Source organism: Myxine glutinosa, chromosome 2, assembly GCF_964187855.1.
Source record: "Myxine glutinosa chromosome 2, kmMyxGlut1.1, whole genome shotgun sequence".
Taxonomy (NCBI): domain Eukaryota; kingdom Metazoa; phylum Chordata; class Myxini; order Myxiniformes; family Myxinidae; genus Myxine; species Myxine glutinosa.
The window spans coordinates 148,291-160,986 of NC_136262.1; the positions used below are offsets into that span (position 1 = coordinate 148,291).

Sequence of the window (12,696 nt, forward strand, 5' to 3'; positions counted from 1 at the left end):
CAACAATCAACCGGGATTCAAACCCAGGATCCTAATATCCGAAGCGAGCACTGCACCCGCCCTGAACAATATGATGCTGCTCTCTCTCTCCCAGACCGGGCTGTTTAACAGACCTCCCGGCAAATCCCGAAGAGAGAAATCCTGACTGGAGCGCTGGGGGGTGGTAGGGTATCGGAGAAATAAAAAATATTTTGTTGGGGGCAAAAGGAGAGGGTGGGGGAGAGGGGGGGGGGGGGGAGAAAATCTCAAATAAAGGAACACGGACCCCTTACAGGCGAAGGAAGCCCTGTGTCTGCAGAGCTTCGCCAAACAATCAGAATGTGTTCTGTGGAGAATAAACATTGCACCTCCTCTTGTGGGAATAGTCTGGTCTGTTAGGGGGATTTTAAGGGGGGATTGTGCAAATTTGTCTACAAGCATGAAACTTGGCACACTTGTAGTTTGTGACCTGCTGAATTCAAATCTGCCGGGAGCCAAAGCCAATTCTCAATGGGAGCGCCATATTTGACACCTCAAAATGGCCACCACTCAAAAACTGACTTTTCCGTTACTGGCCAACCAAAAGTCACATAATTACAATTAAAAGCACTTTTCTAGGGTTTTGGACCTCACCGATTCTAAATCTGATGTCTGTTTGACAGTAGCCTTGACAGGGATCGCCAAATTGGAAAATCCAATATGGCTGTCGGTGAATATTATAATAAATTTTGCATAACTTTGACACTTAAAGTCATAAATCAGGAAGTAAAACAAGTAAAACCAAGAGATCAAGGTATCCTTTATTGATCAACAAAATCAGGCTAATAACCATTAAGCACTATGTTAATATTAATTAATTAATTTACATATATTAATAGTAAATCAATCAATCAATAAATGTATCAATCATATCACGTGCTGTGACTGGTGTCACACTGATTCATGAATTCTCATTGTTCACACATCCACCTTAGCATTTGCACAAAATTGTGCAACGAACGCCAGCTCTGCAGCACTTGCAGTTCCCTGTGCATGACTTCGCACAGCCACACTGCAAAAGGATGGAACAGGCCTTGCTGCTGTCCTCAAGGGTTGTCTAGAAGGGCAACCACCCACCACTGCTGTCCTTGTGCCACCCCCAGTCATGGAAGTCAGGGATGTCCTGGTAAACAGACGTTGCCTGACTCCAGAAGAAGCTGGCCTGCAGCATTGCTCTGCGGATGTGTTGATATAGAGCAGCTTGTGTTGGTGGTAAGGCCTCTAGTGTCTTCTTCCCACTTGTGAAGAGTCGAAGCCTAGCCTCATTGACTCTTTCCAGACCACAGCCCTTGCTGTACATGACTACAACAAAGCGCTCTAGAGTGCGCATGTGCTGGGACTGTGGGTTGAGCTGTTGGGGTTCACTGGTGAGGGCAACAAGGGTGTCCGTCAGTCCTGGTGTGCTCTGCCAGGCTGACCAGGCTGACTTCTTACCACATCCCAGGAAGTGTGACACAGTGTCACAGCCTGTGACCGCGTGGAATAGTGGCAGTGCCAGGCACGTTGATGGTCCCAGCTGGGCAGAGAGAGTGTGGATAGGAATGTCACGCATCTTCTTCCCACTGCTGAGACAGACCCACAACTGGGACAGCCCAAGTGATGAAAAGAAGTGAATGGCCAGGATGACCACATCACTGTCGACTGTGCGCACCAAGGCAACCTGGTGGCGCTGCTGTGCTGCATGGGCAAGATGGAGCAGTATCCTGGTATCAGCCTCAGTGTGGTTACATGGCTGAAGACCAGCCACGTCATGTTGTTTGTTGGAGAGAACACTCTCCTTGTTGGTGCTGTGGAGAAGTCTCCCACCCAGATCCTGCTTTACAAGCTGTGCACTCAGGAAGGGGAACAGTTCCCTCTTGTTGTCAGTATTCTTGAGGAACCCAGTGTTCCAGTCCTTCTTTGGAATACGGGTCTGGCCATCCCCAATCCTGGTACATGGGCCTAAGCCACGACGATGGTGTGTCAGGGTTTTGAGGTTGTCCTCTGGGTAGGTGTCCCAGACAGCATCTACCCGTGTGACAGTTGGAGTTACCTGTGACTCCACAAATGGCACCAAATGCTGTGACACATAATCAGTGAATGTGTGTGCTGAGGTCGGCCGCACCATGTGAACAACAGCTGCCATGTCAAGTACCACAACTGTGGCTGCTTTGGCTGCAGCTGAGCGACCAGTGGGTGCCTTTAGGTGCTCTAGAATGTCCGACTTTTTGCCAGACCTGAGTGATCCTTGGTTTGAGAGACTAGGTGGTTCTCTCTGATTCTCATACCGGAAGAACTCTTCCATGTCTGCATCAGGTCGAGACTGCAAGGACAGGAAAAGCTTGGTTATGAGGGAAGAGTTTCTCTGAGCACTGCCTGATGTGCCTCCCTTTTTGGTGGTAACAGGGCGATTGGCAAATGTGAGGACATTTTGGCGTTTGAGAGTGTTTGTTATTGGCAAAGTGTCCTGGTCTAGAGTCTGTGTTACAAACTTGGCATGCAGGTCTTTTCCAAGGTTATGAAGCTGGGCAAGCGATGCAACAACTTCATCTTTCATGACCTCCTGTGTGTGTAGAGCCACAAGCTCATGGCCATTGGCAAAGGGATTACCTAGCTGTTCAGCTATCTCCACAAATGACAGAACATCTTTCTTGTACTTAGTCTGCAAAGCACTTGCTTCTTCGTGATGGGTAGTGCGTGAGCTTGCAGTGTCCAACACAGCCTCAAACTCCTCGATACATCGAGAGCAGTCGGGACCTGCTAGCATGAAAAGAGTGAGGGCCTCAGGGTTTTCATACAGACCAACTGCACCACCATGGGCCTGAAGGTTCTTGTTTGACTGCTCATGAGATTGGTCCTTGCCAATGAGGCTGAACTTGTGAGGTGACCTCTGGACAACAAAGTTCCCCTTGAGAAACTCAGCATACAACTGTGGGTGCTTCTCAGGCAACTGGACCATATCCCGCACATGCACTGGTAGCCAACGAGCATAGTTTGTGTGGTCCATCACATGGAACCAGGAGCACAGCTCATCACAGACCTGCACATACAGCAGGAAGTCTCCCTCACCGAGAGAAAGGATGAAGCGGCACATTAGGTGCTCCAGGTCCACGATGGTAGACCAGAACATGAACATGGGATTGTGAGTTCTGGACCTTTGAGCCCGGATCTCTAGAGACTCAGGTGGTCCCTCAACACCAGAGCAGTACTTGGAGTATGACTTCTGTCTGAAGAGATACAGACCCATGACAGAGACCTGGTGAGCATAGCGAGTGCGCTTTATATGATGCTCATGAAGCACAGACTGGGCACGGCCAGATGTGAGGACCTGGGCCTGAGTAAGAATGTTGCTCCACCCAGAGTCCCGGGGCAACTTACCAATCATCTGGTGCATTTTGTCCTCTATGTGTAGAGCGCCCATCATCAGGACCAGCTTATCTTCCCCCATTGTGTCAGGGAATGACCACTGCAGCTGCTTAGCGATGGCATACAGAGGCTGGTCACCACCAAGCACAGGAGTTTGACCAGGGTTGAGGGCCTCTGTGCCTTGCATTGTGAGATGCATTGCATGTTTCATCATAGAAGGTGTGGCTGCTTTGTCAGGGAACAGAGGTAGAACCCCTATCAATGCCTTAGGCTTCACAGAGTCATCACTCATGAGTCGGGAGTTGTAGCCTGACCAGGGGATGACTTCACCTTCTGGCAATGTGTCCTGTTTCAGCACTGTGGACACATGTGCCATCCAGGACTCATCCTTGAATTTGGCTCCATGTAGCAGATTATGAGATGGCCGAGAATTGAGATCTGGAGTACATGGTACATGCAAATCATTGCTTGAGAATTCAGCTGGCTGAACCACTGTGTAGGATTCAGGAAGTTGTGGTACAGTAGTGTCTGTAGGATCCAGCTCGATAGAGGGTCGCTGTACTCCTTGGTTGTCCCAAGACAGGTGGTTTGTCACGCTGATTGCTGTCCCATGGAACTCATCATGGGAGAAGTTACCTTGGTTGCTGCTATCCAAGTTGTCTACATCAAAGGTCACGAAGACCCCACTACGGATATTTGTGGGCAGCACAACTCCATCCTGGACAAACTGTTTGACGTGTGCTCGTGCCATGGATCGCCTGATCTCCAAGACACGACTGTAAGACACAGAAACCCCAAAGGCATTGGCATTATTGATCTCTTTCTTCCGCCTACCCTCACCATGCAGCTTGAGGCCCTGGTACAAAGGGAAAGGGGTCTCATGTTCTTTGTTGTGACGGATGTTGCTGGACTTTGTGGCATGATGTGAACCACTGCAGGTATTATAAATAATCTGCTGGGCAATGGCGCTTGCAACTCTTGCCCTGCCTTGTACCTGTGCCTGCAACTCCTCATTGCTCTGTTCATGCAAGATTGAGGGGCCCTGGAGCAGGATGTTGAGGAAGCTTCTCAGCTGTCCAGGGATGGGAGATGTCAGGGAATCAGAGGCAAAAGAACCAGTAAATGGTTCTTGCCTCTGGAGACAGCATTTCCTAAGTATTACTGCTGCTCGCATCAACAACAAAGCATCATCCTGACCTATCTGGGACTTATGGGCTTCAGCTATTAGATCTCCAACGTTCTGGTAGCTAGAGATATAGACTTCCTTGCCCTGGGAGAACTCTGTCGACTCAGGAAGCAGCTTCAGAAGATACTCCTTGAACCGTGTGGCATGTGGTTCCCTGGTATCAGAACAGGGAATTCCCTGTTGCTCCACAAGTGTTCTATATAACTGTCGCAAAGCAGACAGTTTGAAGACTGAGTCAGAGTCCTCGACTAAAGCAACAATTTGCACAATGGCAACTGAATTGAAGTGAGGGGCAGGAGGACCTGCAGATGATCTGCGATCCTCAGCACGAGCTGAGTCTCTCAGGTGCAAGTAACACTGTACATGATAGTAAGTGTCACCAGCATGGGCATCAGCTGCATGGGCAATCAGTTTGCCCAGAAGATTGAAATTGTTGGTGCTCTGAGCCCAGGTCTTTAAGTTTGTGTCTACATTAAATGTTTCAACTTTACGTAGATTCTTTTGGTCCTGTCCCTCACATATTATGCAACAAGGAGACTTCTGAGGAGCAGAAGACACTGCAAAACTGGACCGTAGTTTCTTAGGTGAGTTTTGGTCACAAGAATCCTCTTTTTCAGTGAACCTTTTCAGGCGAGAGTTACTGCAGTAGGTTCTGCAAACTTTGTAATATTTGGCATTGTGTGTCTGAAGCGTCTTAGCAATGCCCTGGCCCTCATTAAGCTGAGCCCATGACACTTTCAAACAAGAAGGCATGACACCAATGGCTTTAAAACCATTCAGATCTTTCTCAATTGAAGCAAGGCCCTCTTCCGTTGGCGTCTGCAACCGTTCATCCTTTTCTTCTTGGCAGACACAGCAAAGCTCCCAGTTGATGGCATCCATCCTTGCCATCCACCACCAGTACAGCTAGGACTTCTATTCTCTATTCTTCTATTCCCACAGCAGAACGACAGGCACCTGAAATAAAATTTAAAAAAATAAAATTTAAATAAAAAAATTAAAATTTAAAAAAATTGTCAAACATAAAAAATACAAATATGTAAAATTTCCTGTCAAGGCTACTGTCAAACAGACATCAGATTTAGAATCAGTGAGGTCCAAAACCCTAGAAAAGTGCTTTTAATTGTAATTATGTGACTTTTGGTTGGCTAGTAACGGAAAAGTCAGTTTTTGAGTGGCGGCCATTTTTAAGTGTCAAATATGGCGCTCCCATTGAGAATTGGCTTTGGCTCCCGGCAGATATGAATTCAGCATGTCAAAAACTACAAGTGTGCCAAATGTCATGCTTGTAGACAAATCTGCACAATTTTTCCCCTCACAGACCAGACTAGAAGGAAGACTACATATCTTGCATGGGGACAGAGATCTGCACTGAGGTGAGAAACTGAAAAGATGCTTCCGGTCTGTTTTTAACATAAAGCCCCAGAAATAAATAAAACATAAAGCTCCAGTCCCCGGACACACACACTCAACTTAGCAGAATATAATAGAGATATGTTAAAAATTTGATGACAAACCTCAAATGGTAAATTTAATTTTTCAGGTCAATTGGATGAAAATAAATGATTTTAAGTGACGCTGACATTTGACCTTTTGACAAAATTCTTAATTTGTCTATTCCATATTCTCATTATAAAGATTTGTTGAAAATTTGATGAGAAAAGCTCAAATGGTAAAAACGTTATGGCCTGGACAGACATAGACAGACAGAAGTGATTGCAAAATCCCATCTCCCGCTGCACATGGGACAGGCTAATAAAGCAAAATATCAACAAATGTACACCGCCAACTGGGATAACATAAAACAGCAAGAACATAAAAAGAGAGTTGGAGAGATTGGGGATAGAAAAAGAAGGCTCATTGGAATGCATAAGAAGAGGTGAACTCAATGGGGATGGAGAAAAAAATCAAAATAAACGCCCAAAAACAAGGACACTATATACCAATGGATTTAAGAAAATAGCAGGACTGAATCCTTTGGACAAGTGTATAGTCTGCAAGGTAGAAACATAAAGTATGGATCACCTCCTATTGAGATGTGAAAGACACGTCAGAACAGCTGTACATACAAAGGCACAACAAAGTATGTAGAGTAATCCACTGGCACATCCGCAAATTTTCAACATCACAAATCCAAAAAACTCATGGAAACACAAACCAAGGGTAATCACTGAAAATGAGGTCATCATGCTTACATACGACATGATGATCCCAACAAGCGTGAGCATGGAAATCAAAGCATTGTACTCAGGGTACATAGAAGACAAAGCAGATAAACAGTAGTACTCAGGTACAAAAAGGAAAGACAGCATTGCTGATTGTGATATTAGTACCCAGCGATTTTGGCTTATATAACACAGACATCAAGAAAATGACCAAATACCAGGACCTAAAAAATGAGGTCAAGAGGTCTTGGAAGCTGAAGAGCATCCAAATTGCACCAGTGATAATTGAGGCAACAGGAATGATAACGAACAACTTCACTGAGATTTTGAAAAACATTCCTGGGACTATTACCACAAACGAACTACAATTATAGGCAGTCCAGGGTTCGGTGACGATCCTGACAATGATCCCTTGGAGCAAAGCTCGAGAAAAGAAAACTTCAACAGATTGGTCGGTGAATCGTGATCCCTTACTGAAACAGAGGTGGATACTTCGAGACCTGGGAGGACTCTGTTCCACCTTCTGAAACCCGCACATGGAGATACCAACCGATGACACACACTTCTCCTTTTAGTCATAGCAATATATGTGAAAGTAATGGCTCGTCATGTCATGAGTATTGTCGTGTGATTCCCCTCGGTGAAGACCGGGAAATCACGGATAGCAAATCGAGCGTTATTCGAGGCGTTATTCAATAGCAGATTTCACTATACAAGCACGGGCACAAGAGAGAAGAAGAAGAAGCGGGAAGCTTTTACCTGACGGTCCCATGCGGCAGCCTTCAATCCTGGAGGAAATTAACTCAAGCGGGAATGGGTTTAGAATATACAGGGGAAAATAATATAAGGGTTTATTTACAACGGAATGCCGGGAACAAGAAAACGCGCCGGTTACTAACTAATGTTTCTAAAATGGAGCGCTCCCACACCAGACATCTAAAACACACAAGGGAGAATTTAACTGAAAATAAAGGGGTCATGCGTGTGTGTGTGTGGGCTTATCTCAACTCGGCTGAGGTGTGTCAAGGATCGTCAGGCTGGTGCACGCAGTCTGGATGCGGCTCCGGTGTTGGCGGGAGGATGGCCGCCCTGTCGTTGGCGCGAACCAGGCCTCGACGTGCCCTTGTTCGCACGCTGTTAGGCCAGCGTACGCTGCAGTAGCAAGCCTCGCTTGTATGCTCGTTGCTCGCACGTGAACACAGGGGAGGAGAATCGTCAGCACTCCACCGTCTCTCCACCATCCGTCGTCGTCCAACAAGCAATGGTCCAGGGTCAAGTAGGAGGTCCAAACGAGAAGGGGTCCAACACAAGAAGGTAGTCCAAACGAGAGTGATCCAAAACGAGAGGGTGTCCAAAATGTCGGCCAGCGAGTTGTTTTATCGGCCGTCTCATGACGTCAGCTCTCTCTCTCTTACTCTCTCTCTCTGCCAATCAGTCCATCGCCTCTCAACCTCTCGAATGTCCTTCTCGCGTCAGTCCCTCCCCATTGGCCAAGTGCTTCGTGCTCTCCTCCTCATGCCATCGGTCGGTGGCCAATCAGTATGTCGCTTCTTGCTCCCTTCCTTCAACCATCCACCAATCCGAGGGAAGCTTCTTGCCCCACCCCTGGCCAATCACCAGTCCTTCCTTACTTTAGCCTTTGGTTGGTCAACTCCTGCCCAATAGCGAGTCCTTCTGGGCATGGCTCCCGGCCTGCCTATGCAATGAGTGTTGCTATGCCAGCTGGTGATGTAACTGGATGCAGCTCCATCGGCAGTGCCCCAAACTGGCTTCCAGTGAGTTTTGTTGTGGGGGGGAATTTAATTAGTGTGTGTGTGCGTTTCTAATGGGCCTTTCCTGCTCTACATGTCTAGTGCGTTGCCATACGGGACAAAGGATAGATCACCAGGTCTCACGAACAGGGTAATTAGCATAATCCCCATTCTAGTTATCACAAGGCCATGCTCGTAAGACCACAAATATCCAAACTTAATCCGACATCTGGGCTAGACAGGTCCTCTACTTATGTACATCGAGATAGTTCTTCTTCTTCACGACAGTCGGAGCATGATACCGACACAGATCTACCTGATCTATATATCACTCTACCCCAAAATTAATAACAGTATGTTTTATCACCAAAGGAATAAGCACTCATTTGTTTATGAAAGGAACAGCTCTATGTATTGCCTCAAACATCTGCTTCTCACACTGATCTCACACCAGTCCATTCTATCGGATAATTTTCTCACCACTTCATATTGCAGAACTCATTAGACAGAGGGATGAAGGGAAATAAATTGCAATCTGCAGAACAAATTAATTATATAACAGTGAATTTAACTCAAGCTTCACAATGAAAGACGTTTTGCAGAATGTACCGTGCAGAGGTACATTGTATTCAGAGGGTTAGGAAAACAAAGGTGTGATGTATTTTATGACAATGAAACCTACGCTTTTGAACTGTAGTAAAAACAAGACCGATAGTCCAACAACAGCGTAGCCAGGCTTGGATCTGCTGAGTGGAGGATCTGCTGTCCCCCTGTCATGTGACCACATCTTCAGCTCCAACATTGCGTACAATTTAAGTACTGTTCCAGCCGGCAATGCCATACAGGCTACGCAGTAAAGGTATGGCTGCAATACCATGTGACCGATGACATTATCATTTTTTTTTCCTCGACCAAATTATCTCTAAATTATGCTCAATAAATTTCATACTGATCGGATCAAGCGCTCTATTTGTCGATTAATAACGTCATAATTACGGCACCCAAGACATCGTCGTTAACATATTGTCGTGTCCGTGCCGATAACAACCGGCCTCGGACAAATGACCGATCGAGCTTACCTCAGAGGCGTTCAGTCAACTATGGTGGATGTTCTTTATACACACGAGGAGTAGTGGAGGGTAGCGAAGCTTACCTAGACGGACGGGCGTGAAGCGGGTTTTCTAAACCACCAACAATTAAACACGACAGGGCAAGGAATTGAAATGCAACAATAAAGGGATTTAATTTTTTTTAAATGCCAAGGACAAGTAAATGCACAGTAAAACAAAAATCCTAAATGGAGCGCCCCCATAAATACTCATAAAACAACACAAGGGGATAAATAAATGGAAAATAATAATGTGTAGTGTTTGGAATGTTAGCGGGTACTCAGCTCTGGTCCCCTTGACCGTCTGGGGTCGTCACAAGCCCCGCATCCCTGTGCGGGAAAACACGCCTTGGCGCGAAGCCGCGTTCACTGCCAACGATGAACATGAAGCGAGCAGGCCCTCGCTCCGTCCTCGTCCCACGCTCCACAAAGCACCGAGGTCTCCCAGGCACACACAGTCGTCACAAAGTCAGCACCAATGATCCAGGGAAAGGATGCACCCGCTCCTCCACACAATAAAAGTGCCAACGCAAGAGAGGAGAGCACAAACGGTGACCGCTTGTGACCACATCCACGAAGCAAGAGTGGGAAAAATGCCGGGACCCAGTCTTTCTGTTCCCTGGTCTCGAACGTTGTCCGATGACCTTGGCGCGTGCTCCAACCAAAGAGTCCATCTCATCGCTCCATCGCCCAGACCAATCACCACCTCTCGGGGCAGGGCCCACGGCCCTGCCTGCTTGGTGTTGCGATGTACATCAAGATAGTTCTTCGCTGGCGGCACCAGCAGTGGTGTTCCATGTCCGAATCCTGGTGGCTTTTTTAGTGTTATAAATACGAGTCGATCGCTTGGCTGGTAGTGTGTGTAGTGTAGTGTTATAAGAAACAAGGGAAAAATCACAGAGGTCATTCACACACAGGGGATTTACCCTTCACCCCTAAACAACATAGCACAAGAGCCACCCTCCGTATGGCCACACGTCACACTTAATCCGAACATCCGGCCCTACTTAGTTACAGGAAGTGGCTACACGACATCCGGAGCATGCTAATCTACACAATCCTACCTGGCCGAAGGTATTCCATTGCCTTCCCCCCACAAACGTAACAATATGTTATTCCCCATGGGAAGTACTTTACAATTTACAAACCTTTACAAAATAGTGAAAATGTCGCGTCAATTGGACCAACGGTTGCAGAGAAAACAAATTTTCAATTATTTTTTTTGTATACTGAATCGAGGCTCGTGAAAGAGCTGACATTTACTTCACAAACAAATCAACCAGACAAACAAAATATATAAAAAGAGGGAGCGGAAGACAAGAGAAGGGGAAGCACACAAACACTTGAGAGCACACAACATTTAAGAGCAGGGAGATGTGTGGGAAGGAGAGGGCTTGGGGGGAGGATGCGTGGGAAGGGGGGGGGGGGGGGAGAAGTATAAAACACAAGGACACCAAGGATTTCCAGGACAGAAGTTGGTATTTCAAAAAAGTGGAATTGTGGTGAAATTAGCGAGGTCAAATGGAATAACATGCCAATGGAATGCATGCATGCATGTCAATGGAATAAACCCGCAAAATGCCTGCGGAAGGAATATACATACATACACCCGATGGACAGACAAACGCTGTTCCAAACGGCATTGCCCTATGGACTATGCCGTTAAAAAAAGAAACTTTTGTTTTATAAATAGCAGAGAAATAGAAACACTTACTGTCATACGTGTCTCCAAGACAGTTCAGGATGTGTACTGCCACCATTGTGAGTGCATGCAGGGAAATTAGTGCAATGTACATCTGTTGGAGACAAAACAATAAGCTGGACTTTATTGTGTGATGGAAATTTTAGAATCATTTGGGGTGTTCAAGCATTTATACGAACAAGATACTCACAAACCATGTCAAAAGAGTACACCGAGGTTATACATTTTCTTACTAATGATATCTCTCCCCCCTATATAAATAGAGGTTGTGTGCAAGTTATTTCCACAGTTGCTCCAAAGCTGCCAAATGTAGAAAGGTAGTTTGATACCTCATTGGAAAACTCTTCGACAGGGTAATTACATAGGTATTTTTTTTCTCGGGGGTGAAGGGAGGAGGGTAGGAGTGGGATAGCGCGAGGGGGGTGGGTTAGCACTTGAACTTGAGAAGAAGAACAAATTAAATAGAATTTATTCTGGCAAGGTAATATATTCGTGCATCCAGACTTATACAACCGAACACTGCAAGACCCTGCTGATGTAAAATGCATTCAGTCAAAAATAAAAAACACCACATCTCACGATGAAACACTTCCTTTTTCTCCAAAAATCACCAGGATTTCATCAAAACAAAACCTTTAGAGCATTGCTTGAATAACAATAGGGCTTCATCACATCTGCAAAGAACATTTGCAAGCCTAATTATTTCATGATTTGCAGGTGAAATCAACTGAAAACTAGAACGGCACTCGGTGGAGAGCAAACCTCCGCCTAGTGAACAGTTTATGTTTTGTATCCACTGATAGGCTGGATCTGGATTTTAACCTGAACCAAAATCTAATCGGCTTGCTCTTGTCACGTCGCCAACTCATTAACCTAGTTTTCTTATTTATTAGTCCACAATTTTTTGAGATATCATGCTATATATCGGTTTTTGCCCGATCTCTCAATCGTGAAAAATCACTTTAAAATTCTCAGATACAGTTCCAGACCGGATCTTCACCAAAATCTAATCATTTATTCCTTGTCACACCCGAACTCGTCCACCAGATTTTGTTCGAATCCGACCGCAACTTTTTGAGATATCGTGCTTTATCTTGATTTTTTTTCCCGATCTCTCAATCGTGAAAAATCACTTTAAAATTCTCAGATACAGTTCCAGACCGGATCTTCACCAAAATCTAATCATTTCTTCCTTGTTGTACCCCCAACTCATCCCTTAACCCCTAAACACATCCAACCTCTCCACCAGATTTCAACCGAATTTGTCCATAACTTTTTAAGATATCCTGCTCACAAACAAACAGACAGGGGAGAAAACATAACCTCCATCCACCTTCAGTTGTGGAGGTAACAAAAGGTGAAAAGGGTTGAAAATCACCCGAAACTAAGTTTTTTCATTACACAAGCTGAAGAATCAGAAA

The 12,696-nt window shown here is 45.7% G+C and overlaps 1 protein-coding gene across 5 annotated transcripts in view; it reads right to left on the reverse strand.

The window, feature by feature from the left end:
* Nucleotides 1–12,696, reverse strand: part of LOC137422108 (palmitoyltransferase ZDHHC3) — a 203,976-nt gene that overhangs the window by 109,007 nt on the left and 82,273 nt on the right. For all 5 annotated transcript variants that reach the window (XM_078772891.1, XM_078772893.1, XM_078772892.1 and 2 more), the window contains exon 5: nucleotides 11,288–11,369. In XM_078772891.1, the coding sequence (XP_078629017.1) occupies nucleotides 11,288–11,369 (82 nt within the window). The remainder of the gene's footprint in view (nucleotides 1–11,287; nucleotides 11,370–12,696) is intronic.